The 23600-nt window shown below is 36.5% G+C and overlaps 1 protein-coding gene across 3 annotated transcripts in view; it reads right to left on the bottom strand.

Annotated features, from left to right (window-relative positions):
* CRIM1 (cysteine rich transmembrane BMP regulator 1) overlaps window positions 1–23600 on the bottom strand; it is a 175625-nt gene that overhangs the window by 59524 nt on the left and 92501 nt on the right. For all 3 annotated transcript variants that reach the window (XM_039568479.1, XM_039568481.1, XM_039568480.1), the window contains exon 5: window positions 9060–9181. In XM_039568479.1, coding sequence (XP_039424413.1) covers window positions 9060–9181 — 122 coding nt within the window. The remainder of the gene's footprint in view (window positions 1–9059; window positions 9182–23600) is intronic.

Below are 23600 nucleotides of genomic sequence, written 5' to 3'. Positions count from 1 at the left end.
AGCTCAGAAACACATGCAAGTTTGGCAAGCCATCCCTTGCAAGGCAGCCAGTCTGCACACAGTTACCCCAAGCACATGAGATGCTTCTGGCATCAGCTGTCTGTAGGCAAGTTTGGGCATCTTCTTTCGTAGTATCAGAAGTTGCACCTCTCCCAAAGTGGAAGAAAGACTCAAAACAATTTTCTGTTGTTGAAATGATTAAAAGGTTCATGATTCCAGCACTTCACATGTTCCTTCAGCATAAAGAAGTACTTGTACCAGAGCCTTGGAAAGAACTAGGGTAAGTGCTGTGAACTTTTGATTAAATGAAAAGGAAGGAAACCGATAAATTTGAATCCTGTGTGCCTATAAACAAAATACAGAATAGCTTTCCATTTTTCAAAAGCTGAGCTGGTAGAGTTTAAAAAAGAGAAGGTTATGTGCCATTGGAATTGGCCCATAACAATGTTATAGGACAACTGCATGGTCTTGCTTCCTTGCAAGCATATAAAAACAAGCTAGATAGAAAAAACTATTTGGATTCTTACTCTTCAGGCTGCACTGCTTAGTTTCCCTAAGCAGCATATTCCCTATTATTGCAGCATATTATATTGCAGCATATTCCCTATTAACACCATTACAGGATGGTTCTGAAAGTCCTTTGGTCCTGCATATTCTAAAAGGGTCATCCAGAAACAGAGAAATCAGAATTAAAGCAAAACTGTAACTATTATTTGTAAATCAATGCATTTATTTATACAATTATTTAAAAATACTTTCACAGCTTAAAGGAATGAAATACTATTTTGTGGCAGCTGCATTCTGTAAAAGATATTAAAAGATACTTGGGATGCTGAGAAAACCCAAATTCTTCTCTATCTGATACACTCCTGTCTTAATCTTTTTTTTAATGCCGCCAGTAACGGAGAAAACGCAACCTACCTATTAAGCAATTCCACAGTTTTATTTACTGTAACTGAGCAAAAATCATGAAAGGGGCAATTAAGGTTAGACAGAAACAGCAAACAAATAGAAAGGAAGCTTCCCCTAAGCTTCATTACATTTCCCATCTTCGAAGTCTCATGTTCTACTGCTTTTTCTATCCTCCAGTGTGCGAATTTCTTGCCAAGAGGACTCATCCTCAGGACACCTCAGGGTGTCCCTGCCTACATCCTCTTACAAATAAAATTTACACCTTTCTTTCAATTTGTTTTTCTCCACCAGGTCATGTTTTTTTAGTGTTTAATTGTTTCTGTGGCTTTCCACAAGGCTACCTCCCTTCTGTCTCCTAAGTTCTTCTAGAAATTAAGCAATGCTACTTTTTAACATCCTGAAGGCCTACTACAGGAAAATACCAGGACAACAAAGGAGGAGCTGGGGTCACAGAGGGTGGTGGCTATGCTCTAAAACCCCCAAACAGTGACAGATTTTTTTGATGAAATTGCCAAACAATTCTTGGAAGCAAGACATGTTCTTCATAACAGAAGAATGTGTTTAAATCCCAGTGGTCTTTGTCAGTCCATCACAGGAGAAAACACATGTTGTGATCAGTTTAGCCATAGGCATGTTAACAGGGCACAGACATCTGAAACAGTACCACTAATAGGTACTAGCATAGTCCACCATGCATTACCAGTACATCTGAGAGAAGCCTCTAGTGCATGAGAGAAGTTAAAAATTGCAGGGAAAAAAAAAAAATCTCCAAACCTGCAACACAAGGCTGTGGTTTGGCATTTTAACAGGTCTAACCATTTCCTCCACGCTTTGAGAAGAAAAACTGAATTCTAACCTTGTCCTCCGAACTTTGTCCAAGTTTAAAAATCTAGCAATATCTGAGTCAGAACATTGCTGGAGATATTAGTTTACCAAGACAATTCACTTTGGCAAAAATCATTACTATTTCACCAAAGTAAATACTAAAAGTATTTACTCTTTTTTTTTTTTTTTTTTTAACTTTTAAACCTGGGCAGAACTGCACCATTTGACATCTAATATTCTTTGTATATGACGTCTCATTTCATGGAATCTATCTAGCATCTTGTTTTTCATTAACCAACATGAAATAAGTGAATTAGATTTTGTCCTTTTTTATTTAAAAATTAACTTTTTTATTTAAAACTCAATCTCTACTTCCCACTGAACAACCCTCCTACTCCTAGTGAACCACTGTAGAGTTTTGAGTCTGGTTTCACATCTCACTGTGGTCCTGACAACACCTACCCCATCTTTTTTATCTATTTAGCTACAGACTGAATATTTTTTACCAGGAATTTTGGGTTGACTGGCCTTCAGTTTTCTGTGTTTTCCTTTTCCCTCCTGTTTTAAATGTAACTCCTAATTACTTGCACTGTTTCACACACTTTCTCCCATTTGACTATAGGGCAAGTATAATACAGGTTCGGAGGATCTAAAACATTTTACTTGGTTTGGCAGTCTGACCAGCTTTTTCACTATACTAGACCAAATTCTCATACAGTTGTGACTGGTGATGATTTAGCCATGATTTTCAAATACCTTTCAGATGTTCTGACTGAATTAAAAACAATAAACCCCAAAACCAAACCTCAACCCACAACAACTAAATCCCTCTACCTTTTTGGTCTCAGATTATCTTCCTTTAATGTTAATCTTATTATGTACCAAACAATCTGTTATCTTTTGCATCTCACAACCTGCCTTTTACATCTTATTTTTTTAAGCAGCTGCCTATTTGAAGTCCACCACAAAAATCTGTGGTTTTGGATGGCCAAAGAGAAATATGCAGTACTGTTTAATCAGTATTAGGATTATTTAGTTCTCTGCTCTGATACAGACTGTTAGCTTGGTCAAATCCTTATTTCTTTAGAACTCACATAAAGTAAGTTTAATGAAAGTACGATAAGGACAGCCAAGATTAATGCAATAAATAATGAGAACTCCATGGTAGATGGTGTCTGTGAGATGCTTCACTTGGACTTCATTTCCTCCTTCTAAGGTGAATATTTTCCTTGCTGACCGTCTATTCCTCATCAAATCCTTTCCATACTCATTGATGCTCCCTTTAGAAATAGGCCATTCTTATTTCCTTTTAGAAACAGTGGAATGACCTTTATCCTCTTCTGCACCATGAGATTAATAATGGATCTGCAATTGCTGTGAGGAGCAAGTGCACCAACAGGTGACAAGAAGTGTGATTAAAGAGGGTTTTTAATCTCTCTTCCAATGCAGTACCACTGTATAGAGATGCAAGTGTGAAAATAGCCAGAAGGCACAGAGAAAAAAGAAATGCCTCCTTTATGTCAGGAGGAATTCCTTTATGTCAGGAAATGCCTCCTTTATCTTCTCAAATGAGGAAAAAAAAATTCACAGAAGCAGCTATAAAATGCAGACTGTGAGTCACAGCAAGTGGTCCTACTGATGCAGGAAATCACTTCTGTACTACCATGCAATTATCAGTATAGCCTAAACCAGCAGTACAGAAAGGATCAAAGTCTTAGGTCCTGGGGAAGGTGGGATTCGATCTTCCCAGGATCAATGCCAGTTATTGTCATGCATCCATCAGGTAGTCCCATTTTCAGTGGATAGGACAAGGAAAGTCCATACCTCAACCCCTGGGGAAAATAGATTGGGACTCCACAGCCACCCTTGGCAGATCTGGACTCTAAAATCACAGCTCACACATGGCCATGGCAGAAAGCAGCCTAGTCCCCTTGACCTTGAATCATGCTGACACATCGATCAGGACCACTCACACATGTAATGTATCATATTTCATAAACCAATCAACAACATTTTTGAAGTAGGAGTTGTTTTCAAGGAAACTTACTGAGAAGTGAAAGCCCTGACTGACAGAAGGCAGCAGCTGCAGGATTCTTGGTAATTGCTCTCTCAAATTTCTATGGCACAGCTCACAGTCAGTACGTGCTTTAAGTGCAACTTACATTCAAGAGATCCATGCATCAATACCTAATTAGAGAACACGCAAGTTTGGAGACTCTCTCTTGTTTCCAAGCACTGGCACTCTTGCTGCACATGCAGCTTTTAATCTCTTTAGATTCACTTGTTGATGCTTGTAATTTAACGTCGAATCAATTTTCTTTCCTAACAAGCTCCCCCATGAGTAAAAGCAGCACACCAGGATTAGCAGACAAAAGTCCTGGTGAGTAATATATTTTGTACGGATCAGAAGAAACTAGCTTCTGTAAAATGCAGGACTTTGTGGAACAGTGCCTATCTTGGGAATCTCTCACTCAATTTTCCTCTAGTATGTATCACATAGTATCTAGTAGTCTCTAGATGAAAAGCAGTTCTCAGGTAAGTGAAGTGGGGAATCTTCACGCCAGTTGGCATAACTTCCCTTTAAACAAAGCAATACTGACTCTCACTTTCCCTGAAACAGGGCAGCGGAACCATGCAACAGACAAAAATCTTTGTTCAGTTTCATACAGTAAGATGAAATTATTTGCTACAGATTTCCCATGTTGCCTTATTTCCTTTATATGAACTTCACACTTCTCAGAAATGAGTACATTTGACTATGGATGTAGCTCTTCCCCGAAAACTTCACTACTGAACATCACCGTGCAAATCTCTGATTCCCACATGCAAAAAGCAGTGATGTATTTAGTTGCATCAGTTATACCTCTAGTGATACTATTTTATGCCAGCCAGAGATTTCAATTTAGCAATTCACACTTCTGTCTCCTTCAGGCTAAAATTGTGTTACATGCACGAACTAGGGCTTGCTCTGATGGTCATCAAGAATGTAAGATAAGAAGAAACAGCCAGCCAGCCATCTAAGCAGAGATGACTGACAAAATCATACCACTACTGCATTTCAAATCACTGTTTGCAAACAGCTCCATAGAGTTGCAAGGTCTAGGTTACAAATTAAACAGTAAAGACCTTTCTCCTGACAAAGAAAAAGGAGCAGAAATAAATAACATTGTTGTAGCCATTATTGTTGTCTGAGCTCTCATTGTGACATCCAAAGACCAGGCAGGGTATGCTCAGGGATGGCTCAAATACTCACCCTAGATAAATCACGAAAAGGAACTTTATCATGTCAAAAGGGAACTTTGGATTGATTCCTACCACCATTTAACAACATAGAATGATTTTACTTACGAAGACGCTTCCCTTCAAAATGAAGAAATCAATTCATGCTGTAAAAATGACCTTTTTAATTGACTCACCTTTGGAACAAGAATCACATTCTAATGACAGTAAGCATTAATTGTAATAGTGAACTCTTTTAAATACAGTAGTGCTTTAAAAAGCACAACTTTATATCTCTATTTAGTGTAACAGTTTTAGATAAAATACTCTGATATCTGCATACATTCATGATGTTTAAAATATCACACAGAACTATTTTAATCTATCTGCAATGTAGGTTTTTTTCTTCTCACCAATAAGAAAATTGTTCTCAGTACTTTCTAAATTATTTTTTTGTATAAAAAAAAATCCAAAAAGAAGTTTGATGTATGGAAAGATTGGACAGTTACAGACACTAGGTACTTAACAACAAGCTCCAATTAAATGAAAATACCAGGACCATTTTCCAAGCAGGAATAAGTGTTATTTTGGTGATTTATGATGTCTATATAAATACAGAATAAACTATGAGAAACAGCAGATTGCACACGATGTGAAGCATAAGGACACACCTAATATAAATATGAAGCAGGAAAATAAAGGTGAGTGTATTGACTTAATGCTGTATTTATAATCAAACAGCAACAACATCAAACATCACAGTCTGCAAAAGAAGTAACTACTGCAGAAGTTTCTTTTGCCACAGATTAATATGCTTTTCTTAGACAGACTAACTAAAAGCTAGTTTGAGACAGTGTGTATCAGTAACAAAGATAACCACACAAAATATACATATATATCGCAGAGCTTCTAAATCAATTCTATATTAAATCCAGGAAAAACATGTGCAAAAGGATACCTGATCTGTCCCAAAACTGTTGAGAAACAACAAAGAGAAAATACTGCAGAGTATTTTGCTGCCATTATTACTATCCCCACAACATTGGCCACTGTTATTCTACAACTACAGCAGAGCTCTTTCCTACACAATAAAGCCAACCAACCCATACTCTGAACATATAATTCTGTATCTATGACATTAGCACAAAATTGCAATAAGTATTGCAGAAGTCTGGCCTGCTTTAACACTCTGACCATAATTAGGGTTACCTAAATATACAAATTAGATTTTTTGCAGTCTACATACGCTAATTTGTAATGATACCCTTCTTTTAAGGTAATGCTGATCAGTATTCTTCCTGACTGCTCCCCCCACTGCCAAAGGAATTATTTAATTCTTTAATTATTTCATTCAATAGTTGTTATAATAGCAGGAAAATGATACTAATGTGAGTATGCACATTTCTTTTTTATTCCATCCTCTTGCTTGTTTTCAGAGGTTTTCAAACACAAAAGTAACTAATGAAACTTGTTGGTAATGCTGATTATACAACTTCCCCACTTACCATCTATAAACTCATTAAATTACATTTGATAAAAACACATGCTTTAAAAAGGCATCTAATCCTAATTGGAAAGGATGAAGATAAGGAATTCAGCATCCTCCCCGCAGTTTGTGCCAACAGCTAGCCACCCTCACTGCTGAGAACAGCTTGTCCTAGATCTTACAGATTTGACTCTTCTTACTTTGAAGGCAATTTTTTTAATGAAGCAAAGAAATTGATCTAAGCCTATCACTGTATGATATTTTCTCCATCTGTTACTGATATCAATTGTATCTCCTCTGCACTTGTAGGTATTTCAAAATACATTAAAAAACCAGAACTGGATATTAAATTCAATTATCAGTTTCACTAAGAACATTCCCCCCTCCTCTTCCTTTTAAACTGACAAAAGTAATGGTAGGGATTTACTACACACACACACACACACACACACACACACGTCAGTTTGTCATTGCATTAAACATTTATCTAGAAGTTCTTGTCAGAATAAATTTAGAGGTTTTAGAGTTTTTGTTTGTAGTAGTTGTCCCTGAAATAAAAACCACCTAAACATGCTAAAACGCATTTGAAAAACCCCAAATTATAAAGCAATGCAGATCATGTTCTAAGACAATTCTGTCTTCTATACCAATGATATGCCACACAATCCAGACGTCACACACTCATGAGTAGTTTCACAATTGCTCACAGATTGTTATTAAAAATACTTATCATCTTCAGGTTTATAACTATTTCCTACTTCCCAAATGAAGCATCATTAACAACTGCACCTGGAAGTTTGCTTGAAGCACTTTAAAGTCACGTCATACAGCATTATTTTTTAAAATTTGATTGTAGCATTAAGAAACATAATGACAAATGTGTTTTTCTAAAAGAAGTATTTAACTTTTCTGACCAGTTTTGTCAGAAATATTTTCTTTTTTTTAAAGAGGACCTTATTAAAGATAATTTTGACACTGGCCTGGAATATATTAAAACTGATTTTTAAGGACATATACAAGACAGACCTAAAACCCTTCATTTTTCTCCAATCTGGCCTTTCTGCTTCCCTCTGTGGCATCATCTTCCCTTCAAAGACTCCTATTTTTTCTTCCAATTTACTCTGTAGTCTAGGCTACTAAAGTATGGAAAGCCTGAGAGGCAAAAAGGAATCTTGATCCAAAAGCAGCTTGGATCTTTGGAGCGAGCTACAGTGCACAATAAGGCAGTGATGCCCAGGGCAACAGTGCTAAAGACAGTCTAAATTCAGTTGCCAATGAAAAATGAATCTAACTTCTACTTGGAAATAGGACATGAAGAAGCCACAAAAAAAAGTGGGCCATTGAAAGCAGCTCCATCTCACACCTGCTGCAATATATGTACTGCAACAGTTTTGTCAGCAGTATCCACAAATAACATGCAGACTGAAGAGAAGCAATTAGCACAGTGCATTGTACCTTTGAGACATCATGTTGGAAATTGGCTTTGTATTTCTTGCTCAAACTACTAAAGTAAATCCTGAATTAAATATTGCATTGAGGTGTCTCACACAGTTAAATCAGATTCAGAAATGATACTTTAACAGAATGAAACAAATATGAAACAAAGATGAGTATTACTTTAGTGTACATAATCAAAAAGTAGATAAGTTGCATTTATACAATCTTACCCAGATAGTGAAAGAATTACTCTGAGAATAAAGAATCTGTGACTCTTCCTGATACAAATTCCTTTATTTGCATGGGAAAACTTAATTTTTATATATAATATCCCATTATACATACTATTATTTTTCAATCAGCATTTGTGTTTTTAAAATATTGCTATGTGTAAATAACACAAACCTTCTCCTGGGGAAATCTCTCCCTCTCTCCATTTGCAATGACAGTTGTAACACTAAACAAGATCAAATATTGCTGAATAATTAATAAATACTGCAACAGTTTGTAATTTTTTATGCTCAGAAATTATTACGCAATGCTTCAAGAGCATTTTTCTCCTTACCAACAACCAAATATTGTTTCTTCACAACTCACCACATACAGCACCTATAAACAGTTCTATATATAGAACAGTCCTGAGATAGAGTCACTTGCATGACAAATTCAAGGTTTTAAAGTATTTTCTGAATTTTTAGACTGGGAAGCAAAGAATGAGAATAAATACATTCCTACAGTGTCTTCTAATTTCTAAAGGTTGTACACTCGTGTTAAAAATTACTCCGCAATTGATTCTTAAAGCAAACCCCATCATCTAAACGCACTTAGTGCTGCCACAAGCAGTTGCAATGATTAACAAAATTTCACTTCTAGAAGGCCTCTAGTGTTTGCTAATGGCAAAAGACTACCTGAAAAACATACAGTGAGGGAGTCTTGCTAAACCTGTGATTGCCTGTCACAGAGAAAAGTGCTTCAGAAACTAAAGCAGCTGACAACTTCAAACTGACAGTTTCCCATGTCAGTATCTTCACCTAAACTTCCAGTTCCTTCTTACTGAGTGAACTTCAAGAAAATGAATTCTCTTAGATCTTGACAACATAATAAAAATAACCAAATGCCCAGCATCTCCCAGAGACACATAAAACCCTCTTCTTCAGGTGCAAGAGAAAGTTTCACATACCATTGACACATTCAAAGACATCACAGCACTTGCCAGGTGTTCCATCTCCACGTGAGACTATCTGGGGAACGGAGCCTGCCTCGCACATGGGGAAACCACATAAACCAGTGAGACACTCGCATCTGAAACCAAAGAAGAGCAAGGAAAACCCCATAAATAAATGAAGCTACATACAAGGTGAAAGAATAAGCAAAAGAAAAACAGAAAGAGCACAAGTTACAGCTTTGGCGTATTCATGTCTTAGAATCATCTTTTATTAACAACCAAGATGGTTTATCAACCTGAAGGGTTCTTTTTAACCATCCAAACGCTGCTGGCTGTCAAGGAAACAAAAAGGTGTTAGTGTGCAACACCAATGGTGCTCTTCTGCTCTGCATAAAAATTTGAAAACTGCAATAACTGTGTTCTCCAGACTTGCAGAGTAAGGCTTCTCCTCCAATTTTGTCTTGAATAATGAAAATTGGTGAAACGCTAATAGCAGAAATTGCATCCATTCATCAGAAGGGTGTTCTCTCATTAGGCAACCACATTATATCCAGTGTAATGTTGGGAAAAACTAAAGAGAAAGGAAGACCAGATTCATTAAATCTAAGGCAAACGAAAATAATTCCAAGTTCTCTTCTGGTGTTGATGGTGCTGCAGTTTGCAGAAGGAGCAACCAATTACATGTGACGCCAAATAATATGGGAGGCTAGGTATAGTACATACTGTGGTTAGCTTAGGATCATTCTAAAAGGACTACTTTCTCCATGTAAGTAGTTTTTATTTGCTTATTTGAGAAAACAGCCTAACAAACTGGGAGATATAAAATGTGGATAAACAATAGTCATGTTTGCTTCCAGATTCTTTGCTTCATGATTAACTAACAGTTTAAAAGTCAAAACACTTACTACTTTCGGTAAGTTTCCATTTAACAGAGTTCTAGCCCTGAACAATGGGCACATCATAGGGATAAGCAGCAATGATTCTATAATAGAAGTTCCTGTAATTATGAGTTAAAGAAATAAGAACTCTACTTGTTAATAACTATTTCAAATATTTTAAGTATCCCAAGAAAACCCCCACATCAAACCACCTGTTAGTAAGAAGCAGCATCAGCCCTTAATGCATTTGCTTATTCTTTATGCTCAAAACCCAGGAAGTTTGGTTCTCCTCTACCATGCATGTCTCCTTAATTGCCCAACAGCCATTTCATCTCAGATCAGCATCCAATGAATGAGGAAGAACCACCTCTCAACAGACAGGTTTTTAATATCCCTCCCTTTAACCTCATCAGTTTTAGATAAAATTGTTGTATTCTCCAGTGTAAGGTATCACTCAAAAGGAAGTTTGCAAGAAATACAAGTCAAGGAATCTCAAAGAACCTCTATTAAACTACTTGAAAAGAATTTTTAAAATACTGCATTACAGAAGCATGTTACTGTAAAGAGATAAAGAAGTCCATTTCATGAACAATGTTAAATACATTAAGATAAAGCGAAGCAATTTAACTTCATGTGCAGATGTATGCTACAGTAACAGCTTTAAAGCAGGCATTTCAGGGTTTGGGTTTTTTTGTTTGTTTGTTTTTTAATAATACTATGCTTCCCATAACAGTAAAGGATAATGGACTAAACACAAAAGTAAGAGTATAGAAACCAAAGTTTTAATTATCACACATTTGCTTGTGACATTTTCTTCTCAACTTATTTGTAAATACAAAGAGGGAATCCAATTATTTTCTTTACTGTATGCTGTTTGCCTTCAGAGATGTAGAAGGAAGAAAAGGCATCCTGGCTTCTACTACGTGTGATCAAAAAATCTAAAGGATTTGTGACAGCTGTTTCCCTTTAAGATGACTCTGTAAATAATTTTACAGAATTACTAATATCTCTCACTTTTGCTGACCCAATAGTGCAGGAAGATGGTGGGAGGGAAGAAAAAAGATGACCTCTAGTAATCAATGAAAAATTAGCACTGTCAGGTTCATGGAATTTGTACCTCAACCCATGTAGCAGACTGCTTTGAAAGATGCTTTTCCTTTCTGAAAAGAATGAAACCCAGAAATAAGTACCTACATATTACTAATGAAAAAGGAAAAAAAATCTTTTAAAACATTTATAACAAAAGTACAGACACAATCTCAAAGTGGTATTAAAAGCCTAAATAAAAGCTGAAGTTTCACTTCAATAAGCCTACATTCAACATCCAGATGACCTCTGGGAAAATAGGTAGATCAAACTTCCTGAAAATTCAGAGAAAATGTCACACAATATGAAAATAGTTGTGGACCTTGATTTTCCAAGTCTCATGAGCTGAAATTACCACTCTTAGTTCTACTGCCTTCACAACAAGCTTTCTCAGAAGTACCTTCTTTCTGTCTCACATTCCTTGTAACTGATAAGAATTGCAGTATTAAATGCTTAGATTAATAACTTGTACTTTCCCTCTCACATTTTTTCCCAGTCAACAGCTTAAAAAAAAAAAAAACCAAACCCAAAACACAAGACTGAACAACAAGAAACTATGAACCACCACTTCAAATAGCTTAAGATAGGACAATCTCCCATAAATAGGGATGAAAGAGATATTTAAAAGATTGGTGGGAGCCAACATTCTTTTCTGCAGAAAAGACTCCCTCCTATTCAGAGTAATGAAAGTTTCGCATAATCACAGAGTAAGCAAACAAAACCTTGACACTCCAAAATTTTATAAATTGACTTCCCATTTGGTTAAAAAATAATCCATGCATAGGAGAATGTCAAAGTAGCAAATGATCTCAGATGGACTTTTAAATAGTCTGCATTCTTTTCAGCCAGTTCTGCTAGGAAAACCTTTGACCATTGTCCAGGTTATTAGCATGGAAAACATTGTTTTGGAGACAGAAGTCTGTCAGAAAGAAACCCGAGGAATTCTGGTAGCTGAGCATGGCTGTCACGCTGCCAAAACAACATCTGGAAATTTGGAATAAGTGAACCCATTCTCAGCAAGAGAGCAAGATGAGCCTTATAGAACTAGATTTTTCTGAAGTGCTTCTTGGAGCAGAGGGACAGACAGAAGTGAAGTTGCAGCCCAGGTCTGTGCTCTGCCACAGGCATCTATCCACCTGTGTATATCTTACCCTTGCTAATGGAACATTAAGTTTGAAGAAGTTTAGCAGGACAGTTTGAGTTAAGCCTGCTGACAGCGGCCACAGTCCCTCTCAGACTAATTTCTATAAAATTCAGCTGCTCAGACTGCTGTTCACTAAGGCCCCACGCTGGTTCTGAGCTGCTCCCCCTGTAACTGTAGCTTGCCTAAGGAAAACAGTCACAGCAGAAGTTGCTACAAGGAAACCTTCCCAGAGAGAAGACTGCACCATAGGGGACCTTCTCCCTTCACACAACCTGCAGTGGCACCACTGCAACACCAAATAGCACTGTGGCATCCACCAGTTCTAGCATTAAAGGGACGGCAGTACTTGAGGTACCGGGAAGCTGGCACTCAGTATCTGCCCCTGACACACCTTATTAGCAAAGGCTGTAAGGAAACAAGCCTCTTGGCATGTTATTACCATAACAGCACTCAAGTCAAGCCAAGAACATGTCCTTTTAACAAGGAAGAACAGTCGTGTAGGAGAGTACAATGTTACCTTACAAGAGGGGCCAGAAAGAAAAAAAAGAAGACTCAGTTATGCAAGAGACGTTATGGCACCTGAAAAGGTGGTGGCATGGCCTAGAAGGAACCAGGAATCCCAAGGAAGAGGTTCTCTGCACTAAAATTTTGCAAATACAGAATCAACCTGACTAATAGAAGGAATTGCTTCCAGTTCTTCAGGCTAAAAAACCAAATGAAACAAACAAAAAACCCCAACCCAACCACTACCAACCCCCAAGAAAAACCCACCCAACAACAGTAATCCTAGAAATTTCAACAACTGAGCAAGGCAAACGTCAGTATACAAAGAAACAGAAATGAGATGATGTACATTAACCAATGCTTTATAAATTGAGGAAGGCAACTCCTTCAGTAATATAAATGGCCTGATTTTTAAATTCAGTTTTTAAGGTCTTCAGAAGATAAGTAAGTTCATTATCAGTTTAGTTTATGTTTGAGGGGTGTTGTTGGTAGGGTTGTTTTGTTCTAGTTTTTGTTGTTTGGGGTTTTTTTTAATATAATCACTTCGCTTTCTCCTTTATGTCTCCAAAAGTGCAAAAAGGAAAAAGATAAAAAAAATCAAATGGAATACTTGTAAATGACAACTTTTACTTCAAATCCAATTATCTTGGTTCATTTACTTCTGTTATTAAACAGATTTAAAGAGAGAAGGGCTTGCTTAGCCTCTGAAAAGCTGTTTTGATGGTAGGATCAAAAGAGTTCTCCAGGCACAAGGCATAATGGCAATGAAAATAAGAACAGGCACCTTGGAAAAAAAGATTTAGTACTAGTGAATGGGAGGGTTGAGGCAGGGGTGTATTGATGAGAAGGATATTTATTTTGAGGATCAAAACAAAATTAAAGTCTAAAGCACTGAGACTAGAGAAAAGCATTCCTGAAACATACATTGCATTCCTGTGGAGATTTTATCACAGTCCTTTTTTTTTTTTTCCCTTGCAGCAATCTAGTACAATTTGCTTTAACATTATTAACACTTATACTATTCAAATGTAGCAGACAAAACTTCCACAGATGTGTTAATAATATAAGCACTTAAGGATACTGTGAAATAATGAATTTCCAGAACAGAATGTCCAGCATTATCAAAGCTTGACAGTAGCAAAGAGTTTAACAGCAAGACCCCAGCTACCGTAAAGCACATGGTATAAGTGATGATCATACAGCAAAATTAAATATTGACATAGCAATCTCATGAAATTATTGAAGAATTATTTCCATGTTATTCACACCTGAATCCACAATGTGAGTTAAGCAGACAGGATGATGAGCTTTAACTGGTCAAGCTATAGCTTAAGGAATCAAACAAATGCTAGTCTTGGAAAACAAATTCCAGTCCTACACAGAAAGTGATGCTGCAGGCAAAGCCAAAGCCATTGGGACACCACCATACAGGAATTTCAACCAGAATTTCCCTAAATCTTCAGCCACACAGACTGGAGAGCTTTTGTTCAGAAATTCAGTATCACTATTTCATGCATTTTTGGTTTTAAAGATATTCAGAAAGTCAGTAATGAAAATACTATTTTTTTCATGGAAATCTTTCAGTATTTTATTTCAAAGATCAACAATAAACCTCTAGAGAGAGATGACAGAAAAATTGTGGAAGCTGCATATAACACTTTTTATGAGACTGTTTGCAAATGCTCAGAAGTTTTACATCACTGCTATGTAAACTGACTCACATGGAAGTTCTTTCTATTTTAATTTTCTGGGGGGTTTACTTCTCAAGAAATCAAAGCTAGTGTGCTCCCAAGTAAGAATTCCTTTTTAAAATCTGGATATTGTTAGAGACACACAACATAATAGGGAACTTTTCCATTATTCCTCATACACGTGGGACTTTTAAATACTACAAAAGGCAATTATCAAGCTTTTAATTAAAGATACTGTGAAAGGGAACTTTTTTTTGTGCATCTTTTGCATATTATTAGCATTAGGAAATAGCAAACAGATGCTAAGCAAGGGAAGATGTCATAAAAATCAGCATTCACACCAAGCAGATTACCAGCTTTCCAAGGCTGATTAGGATCTAAAGAATTCATCTGACTAAAAAACTTCATTTCATCCTTTGACTAATATTAAATTAATTTGTCTGTTTGCCTGAGGGCCAAGACAGAAGAAGAGGATAGTTACAAAAGAGTGATGCCTTAGATGCAGTAGGCATACAACCAGTGGCCAAGTGCACTGACTTTTTAAGTGCACTGGCTTTTTCCAAGTACACAGATGCATGTATAGACCCTTTTGAATTCATCAGTATAGGAAACAAAATACAGTGTAAACTAGTTCAACCCTGTATTTTTCTCATATTTTGCCATACCAGCTAGTGCTTTTTTTCTGTTGAAGGTCTCTGTGGTTTTTACCACTGTGTACCTCAGTTACTCTTTTTTAGGTTTATCTGCTTCACCCTTCATAATATAACAAACATTTCAAAACCAAAAATAAGGTACTAGTTAAGATGTTATACAAATGTCAGTTTTCTGATATTACGAAAAGCTATTTATTTTCTTATTCCACCACTGTTTAATGAGGAATTATAAATATCTGATCCTCTTACAAATAAAACACTATTCCTAAGGACTTCAGGTCAAAAACCACTCAGAGATAATAGCTTTATAAGTAATTCATTAACTTCCATATTCCTGTAATTCCAAACTTTCTTACTCCTGAATGACATCTCCCTACAACTAAGCCATCAGAGATGGCTTTGCCATAAGGAAATAACCCCTAAATAACAAAGAAAAAGTGAAAACCCTCACAACCCCCCACAAATTCCTTATTGTTTAATTTAGTTGACTGTTTAATTTCATGTCCACTTTCTCCTCTTTGCAAGAAAAAAAAAAGCCACCCTAATAATTATTTCATGTTTAGTTTTTCCATGCCATTCATGCTATTAAACACCGTTCTCAAATCCCTGAAGGCAATTCTGTACAAGTTTAGGAAAGATATTTATAGAATGGTTTGGGTTGGAAAGGAACCCTTAAATGTCGTCTAGTCCACTCCCACCCTGGCAATGATCAGGGACATTTTCAATAAGATCAGGTTGCTCAGAGTCCCGTTCAATCCGACCTTGAATAAAAATGAGGCTCGAAGTTTGCTGCAAAATCTAAGTGTTTTTGAGACCAAACAACTTAACTCAATTAATAAGACCCTTTCCATGTGGTAGAAACCATGCATGCAAGAACTGTAATGCTTTTGCAGAAACCAGACTGAAATTCACCAATGACATTTCAAAGAACAGCAGTGAGAAATTACGTTTTATATTAAAATGGTCCACAACCTTCGGTTCCACTTTTTAATTATTCAATATTTTGAGAAGGAAGAAAGAAGCAGAATTTGTGGCTGCTGAATTCTGACATGATGTTTCCTGCTATTTTCTAGAGGAAATATAACTTCACACTCTTCATATGACTTCAGTAATGTTGATATTATCATCTGCTCCAAGTACCATTGGAAGCTGCTGGGAAGTTCTCGTATCTACTTCCCTCTTAAAATGCAAGCATCCAAACTATAATTCTATTGCTTTATTATGTATATGGGTCTCACTAGACATCTGTGCAGTTGCAAGCCTCAAGACAACAGTCAGACATTATTCTCTACTAAATCACTTATTCAATTTCCAAACAAGGTAATAGCTGATTAAGTAGAATAAATGAAACAAAACACAGTGGGAAAGTCTCAGGAGAAAGAGGAAAAGCAATACTCAGTGTGATCAAGGTACATGCTAATTGTTAGACCAACATGTGAAAACAAAAACTGAAACAGAAAGACATATCTACCAGCTTATTATAAGCTGAAAGAGTTCAAACACCAGCTTGCTTATAAAGAATGGAAACAAACCCAAATTCTGCAGACACGACAACCTCATTCTAATTTCAAGTATAAAACACCACCTAAAAGCAGATACAATTAGGAGTCACTTCAATTTATCTGGCTTAAAATTTCTTTAAAAGTTTCACAGTGGAGGAGTAAATATACCATTAACTCAGCACATGATCAGATTAAAGTACTACAAATACTTTTCCATCAAAAGGAAACTGCTTGCATAGCTATCATCAATACATCCACCACCAGTGCAAATGGCTTTTTTTGTTTTGCTCTTGGGAAATGTGCTTCTTCCTTTAAGGTGGCATTGTTTTCAGGTTTTCCAATTCAGTATTTCCTAGAAGTTGGTGGAAGACCACAGATGTGTTTTTAACCCATCATACAGACACAAAAAGCTGATCTTACAAAAGATGCAAGCAGGGACCTCTGTATTGTCTTACAACTTCTTCTGCAAAAGATATACGTGCTATTTCTTCTGCAAACGTTCTCATGTTTCCTCTCCTTTTCTGAGGTCTCTGACACTCAGAAGTCAGCCATCAGGCTCCAGAAATGTTTCATGTTTCAAGAGCTTCTGTTCAAGTTTTATTGAGACAGCTTTAAAGAAACAAGCAACCAACCAACATATCATCTTCTCCTCATTTGTGTACTTCAGGAAAATATGGTTGCTTGCCAAAACAACCCACATGGTGAGGCTGAACGCCAAGGCAGCAATAACTACCATCACGTTGAGAACACACAGGGATTCCCGAGGCAGCAGTAGTAGGGAAGAAGGAGAATGCTTGAACTCTGAGTTCAGCAATTCACTACCTTTCCTGGAAGACACCCGGAGAAGATAGACATGAAACATGGGTCACCTTATAAAGGTTACACACATGCCCTGTTATCCTCGCTCTTTGTGGATATTAAGTACAGTGCAGTCTGTAAGAAGGATTGAATATCTCAGCAGACCTGAATGAAGCAAAATAGTTTTCCTGGGAAAAATATTCACCAATTCCTAACTTCCGAGGATTTAATTTTAAAGACCAAAATGCAAATGTCTAAACACCTACTTCCAGATACTATGAAACTTCAAAAAATTGCAGTGTTCTATTCATCAACCATTAAACAAAAGCCTGCTACAAACCTGGACATGGGATGGGTTCAGCTGTCATTAATGTAGAGCTTTCCTTCAATATAAACCTGCCTCTTCGATCAGGAACAGAGTCTCCAATTCAACATCAAGTGTTACACCACCATGGTACTGATGCACTTGAGAAAGCAAAGTGGTCTGCTAGAGTTGAAGTGCATGAGGAACAACCTGAGCAAGTTGGCCAGGATGGTTAGAAACCAGAGTTTCTAAGAAGCTGATGACAGAACTGAAGGCATAACAAAGCTTCTGCAGAGTTCTTAACATGCTTTTGTTGGACCTTTGATCCAGCTACCCAGGTTACTCAGGAGTCAATCCCTCAATAGAAGTCTCAGGAAGATACAGGTCTTGGATCCATGATTGGTCTTACCAGTTCCAGCTGAACCTTCCTTTAACAAAAATTGGGATTCACAACCACTTTGTCCTGGATACCAATTCTTGAGGATGAGATGGGTGGAGGAGAAGGATCTAAAATTCTAGAACAAATACAAGGGAGACCTCTGTATCAGCAAAAGTTGCTTAAGACAGGTGACTGGTACAGAGGAAAATGAAAAAGCTACTCTTGCTGGAAAACCACGACTGTGCTCTAAAGAAGGTTGAAGAAATCAAAGTGGTGAATGCTGTATGGAACACCAAAACAATTTATCATAAAATTAAGGTCTTCCACAGACAGGAAGACCTAAGAAAATCTAGACAAATGTGAGAAACACAAGGAATGACATAGAGAAGATCTGAAACAGCCAAAAAGCAAAGAAGAATGAACAGAGCGGGTACACAATACCCTTCCTATTAAATGGGATAGGTGCAAAGTTAATCAGGGACTCAGAGGCCACCTCTACAGGTGCTGTCAGAATAAAAACATCCAGCTAGTTGTGTAAGGGCGCTCTCAAATACAATGCAAATATATTTGATAATAGCTTAAAAGGGAACTTACAACAATAGACTTCCCAGATATGATCCTGGTGGCTGCCATAGAATGAGAGGAAAAGAACTGTGCTGATTTTCATGTTGCTGGCACTGGATTGCCTAGACACTGGTGTTAAGATGAAGTACACAATACTGGCTGGTAGGTCTAATGCTGTGACAGGTTGTGGATGCAATACATGATACAATAACAACATGTCCAAGTGCCCTAAAAGCAGATAAAGTACATTAAAAGCAATTGCTTACTGGACAAAGTCATCTAGGGGGAAAAAAAATAATGGAATTATAGAACAGGTGCCATGTGTACGGGCATCTTCCACTAGACCAGGCTGATCAAAGCCACATCCAAACTGGCCTTGAACACTTCCAGGGATGGAGCATCTACTTGTTCTCTGGGAAACTTGTTCCAGTATTTCACCACTCTGATAGTGAAAAAGGTCTTCCTAATATCTAATCTAAATCTATCCTCTTTCCATTTAAAATCCCTCACCCTATCACTACACTAATCCTACAACAATTTAAATGACCTCTAAAGAGGTGTGATTTTTGCATAATCGTCTGCCACAGGACCTCTGTTTCAATTCATTTACGTGAAAAGACAGCATGGTTGACATATCTACATAACATATTTACAGGTTTTCTGAAAAATACAAATGAACAGCTAAGGGTGAATTTCTCAAGTGGCATCTATATTGTGCCTAAGACAACACAAGTTTTTATTAGAAATAAAAGATTAAAAGTAACAAAATAGGTAATGTCTTCCTTTGGAATCAAAACCAATCCACCAATGGTATATATAAATTTTAGATCTAGATCACTAATCTAGATCACTACTTAGCCTAAATGCCTTTAGAACTGCTAAATAAAGCACACTCATGTTAAAAATATGGACATACAGGACGAATAAAAAAGAGCATTCTCTTAAGAAGATTCTTAAAGTGAAGTACATTTTTGTAGATTTACTCTTCTTCTGACTATTTCGCACATTGAAAGGTAACTAAATATGATAGAAAAATCTAGTCTAGTTCTAAGTTATATTCAATTTCTATCCAGATATAGCTTAAATTAAGCCTTATCTAAAAAACTATTTCCTACTACATCAAGGTATTTCTCATTTTCATGAGCTGTATAAAAGTGAAAGTATTTAACAATTTGGGGTGGGGGGAAAGAACTGGGCTGTTTTCTAAGTAAAGCTTTAATGCAGATATTAATTGCCCCTCTGACCCTCCAATGGGGCTGAGTAGGTGATTAAAAGGTAAAACAATATTTTATCATCCAGAGACTTAACACTTGGATTTGCTGACCAAGCACATTTCACTTCTTTACCATACTGCAGACCAAATGGTGGCACTGCCATTCACAGCAGCCCCAGATTGAGACATTTCAGCCACACACAAGAGAAAAATGACAGGGAAAAGACCATTAAACAAGGAAAAAGGAATTCTATGACTAATTCCTTTGCGAAATTTTTTCAGGAGTTTTCTTCTAAACAATACAACCATAATCCTACTCCTTCATGCTACTTGAACCAACTGAGAGGTTTGCATTTGTAATGCCATTCAGCTATCTGTAACTAGGTGATAGTGAAATAGTCCAATTCAAAGCGTCTTCATTCACTCAAACATCAAGCCCTTTTGGGCTCCAATCCTGCAAGACTGCATCTGTAAAAAGCTTTTAATCCCTTTTTTGGCATATGAAATTTATCTGCTCCTGTTATACTTAATTTACAACTGCTTTTTCTTCTCCTCATCACACCACATCATTCTTGAAACAGCTTTTTTTAAAGCTAGGACTCAGGTAGAAAATAAAGTACTGGAAATTTTGATACACAAACATATCAATTATTTCTGAATTTTTTCAAATCTAGAATATATTCAGGATTATGGTGTGAGCTTTTTAAAAAAGTATGCCAAGCAAACTTATTACTGGGATTTAGTGAACATACTCCTGGATGCTTCTCTCCTCCCAGAAGAATACGACTATATCCTATATTATCAGCAAGATAGTCAAGCCAGCATGCATATGCTGCTGGAGTTCCTCTCAGGAGCTAAAGGACAATGATACTGACTCATTCAGACTGTCACTCCCAAAATCTGAGGGAGGTGTGGGGAATGTCCTTCAATGTTAAGTAGTTTGGGGAAGAGGATACCTTTCAGTTTTACAAAGTAAACTCTGTGAGACAATATTAATTAAAAAGTCCTAGTTATTTTTGTTTTGTTTAAAGCTAGAATCCAATACAAAAAAAGGACTAGTGACAATGGAAGACAGAAATTGAAAAGGAAAGCACTCTAATGGCCCAGTTTTTAAGGCAAGCTTAGTATATTCAGAAGACAAAATCAGATTTCAGCAACATTGGTTGCTTCTAGCTATAGTTACATCCTTTAATCCTTAATTCAAACCCCTATCAGTTTTCCTACTATTTTTCTCAGAACTGATAACAAGACAACTAGATTTAATTACTTAGTTTTTGTTCTTTTTAATATTGGCATGGTACTAACATCTTGTTGTTCTCTATGGAATTTTCTTGGTTATCTGATTTTATTGGAAGACTGACCAAGAATAGCTGGGGTGGGGGGAGGAGTGTGTGTGTGAAATATCCCTGAGAACAGAGCACTGAATGAATCTTGAAATTACTTAATCTGTAACAGATAACAGCACAGAAGCAGGGGTATAAAACTACAGACCTATTAAAGACTAAACTTCCAAATTATTGTGACAACAGTCACAAAGAGGAAAAGATAATCCAAAAATATATGGTGCGAAGCTATCCAAACAGGTCATTTACTTTGCTGTAAAAATCTTATGAAACATGTTCAAAACTATGTGAGCAATAGAAATATAAGCCATTGATAATCCCTGTCCTGTTCCATTTTTCACAGATAAAAAAATTAAACAGATTTTGATAAAGATTTTTACACTTAAAAATAAATTCCCAAAGGAATCTGAAAATTTGAAGGAACTTCATTCACAACAGAAAAACTGGAAACATATGAAGATATCAGATTCTGTAACGTTGATATTGATAATCTCTTCATTCAACTTTGTAATAGAAGACAACAAATTTACATTAAAAAACCCCTGTGGTTAAGTTTTCTGTAAGAGCTCTAATACATTTTTTGTTCAACAACCTCCTTGGAGAAGCAAGCATCTCTACCAAGACCAGAGACAGACTGTTCTAAATCTTTGCTAACATAATAGCTGTTTTCCTGTTTTCCAAACATTTAGCTTTCCTAACATAATAGCTGGAAATTTAAGGTAATCATCTCATAACAGTCTGATGAAAGCTAAAGCAACTGGTATTTTGATGTCGATGCCAAATCAGTATGTTCTGTTTTGTTTGAACCACTGCATTAGAAATCAGTGTGACACTAAATGTAATCTCTGAGTGCAAGAACAAGAATTTATGGTATCAGATGTTTACTATTCCCACTTTTCCCCTGGCATTGCTGGAGGAGTTTTCATTGTTACGAATACGCATTCAAGAGTAAGCTCACAAACAAATGCCAATTTAACATCAGATTTAAGTATCTTCATTTTCCTAGTATATTACATACAAAAAACAGGCCAAGAACAAGATGTGAGACAGAAGTCAATCTGCTCCTACTGTATGTAAAATTATCAACTACTTGTTAACCAGCTCAGTGACACATCATCTGTCCTTAACCATGGTACTCTCCTTTAATTGCTTTCTGATTCTGCTGGTATTAGGCTTTTATTTTAGTGGCAATAAATGAAACAGATGATCATAATTTCTTCAAAGAGTTAATAGTCTTAAAAACATAATTCATAAAGTCGAAATGATGGTCTAAAGTCTAAAGTCCATGACCTTATGGAACAATGTCTCTGCTTTTAATAAATTATTCTCAAATGTACACTAAAACAATACAGTGCCACTTCTTTTGAATTAATTCTAACAATTAAAAAGAGATATGATATGCAATTAGGTGATCCTAAACTGAACCTCAGACAAGGCAATGTTTATATTTCATCATTCTTAATATTTTATTAAGAAATTTTGAAATTAAGAAAAACCATCCCATTTTCCTAGTGTAGACCCATTTATCCATAAATATGCACTTTTTTTCTATAATTTTGACATGCAAGTCTCACAGACACCCTTCAAATATAAAGCTCCAACTTCTCCTCAAATCTGATGAAACACTGAACCTGAATCCAAATGGCTCGATTTTCATGCTCCAAGTAACTGCACTTTGTTTCCCTTTCTGCTCTCTTTACATACATGCAGTTCTCTTCCCTCTAACCTTTTTTAAAGCTTTCTTTTCTATTATCCCCATGTCTATATTTCTTTATTCCCCCCTTCAAGTAAAATCTTTACTTACAGCACATGAATGATGACTATGGAGCTGTCTTCCTTAAGAAGCACAGTAGTATATTAAAATCAAAATAACTAAATATATTTCTAGCAAGCACACAACATGTAAAGCATCTATATGAACATATTGCTGCCAGATTCAGTTTTTCTTCTTTCCTTCTCACCTACTCCATTAAAAAGTGTATTATTGTTTTGGCTGATTTGAGGCAATCCAAATAGCAACCCACATAATAACTACATACAGCAACATAGACTGAGCCACGAAATTAAAAAATAATGGAGGAGTACAAGACACCTACAATTGTTTCTACCTGCCTGAAGACATATTAGGTTCTGCTAATTGTGGAGGTATTTTGCAGTTTTGTACATCAAGGAGGGCAGAGCTATTAACACAACACCCCCTCCAATCATAAGATCAGATCCTAAGACTCCAGGGGCTAAGTACTCATCTATCCCAGCTCTGATCTCTAGTTAAACTCTGATCCCAGGAATGCACAACAACTGATTTCAAAGAGGTTTCAGGAATTCACAATTATCTAGTAATTCACATGCTGTAAGCCTGCTTGTACAATTGGGATCTTTGTGCACAGGAGAATACTGGTTTCATCACTGACTTCCCACACGCATGGACAAGGACGCTTCAGGCATCAGTTAACACACAGCAAACCAACTGACTTTATTTTTAAACATTCTCAACAAA

The sequence above is a fragment of the Corvus cornix genome, chromosome 3 (genome assembly GCF_000738735.6).
Source record: "Corvus cornix cornix isolate S_Up_H32 chromosome 3, ASM73873v5, whole genome shotgun sequence".
NCBI classification, from domain to species: domain Eukaryota; kingdom Metazoa; phylum Chordata; class Aves; order Passeriformes; family Corvidae; genus Corvus; species Corvus cornix.
This window is presented reverse-complemented; position numbering and strand designations above follow the sequence as displayed.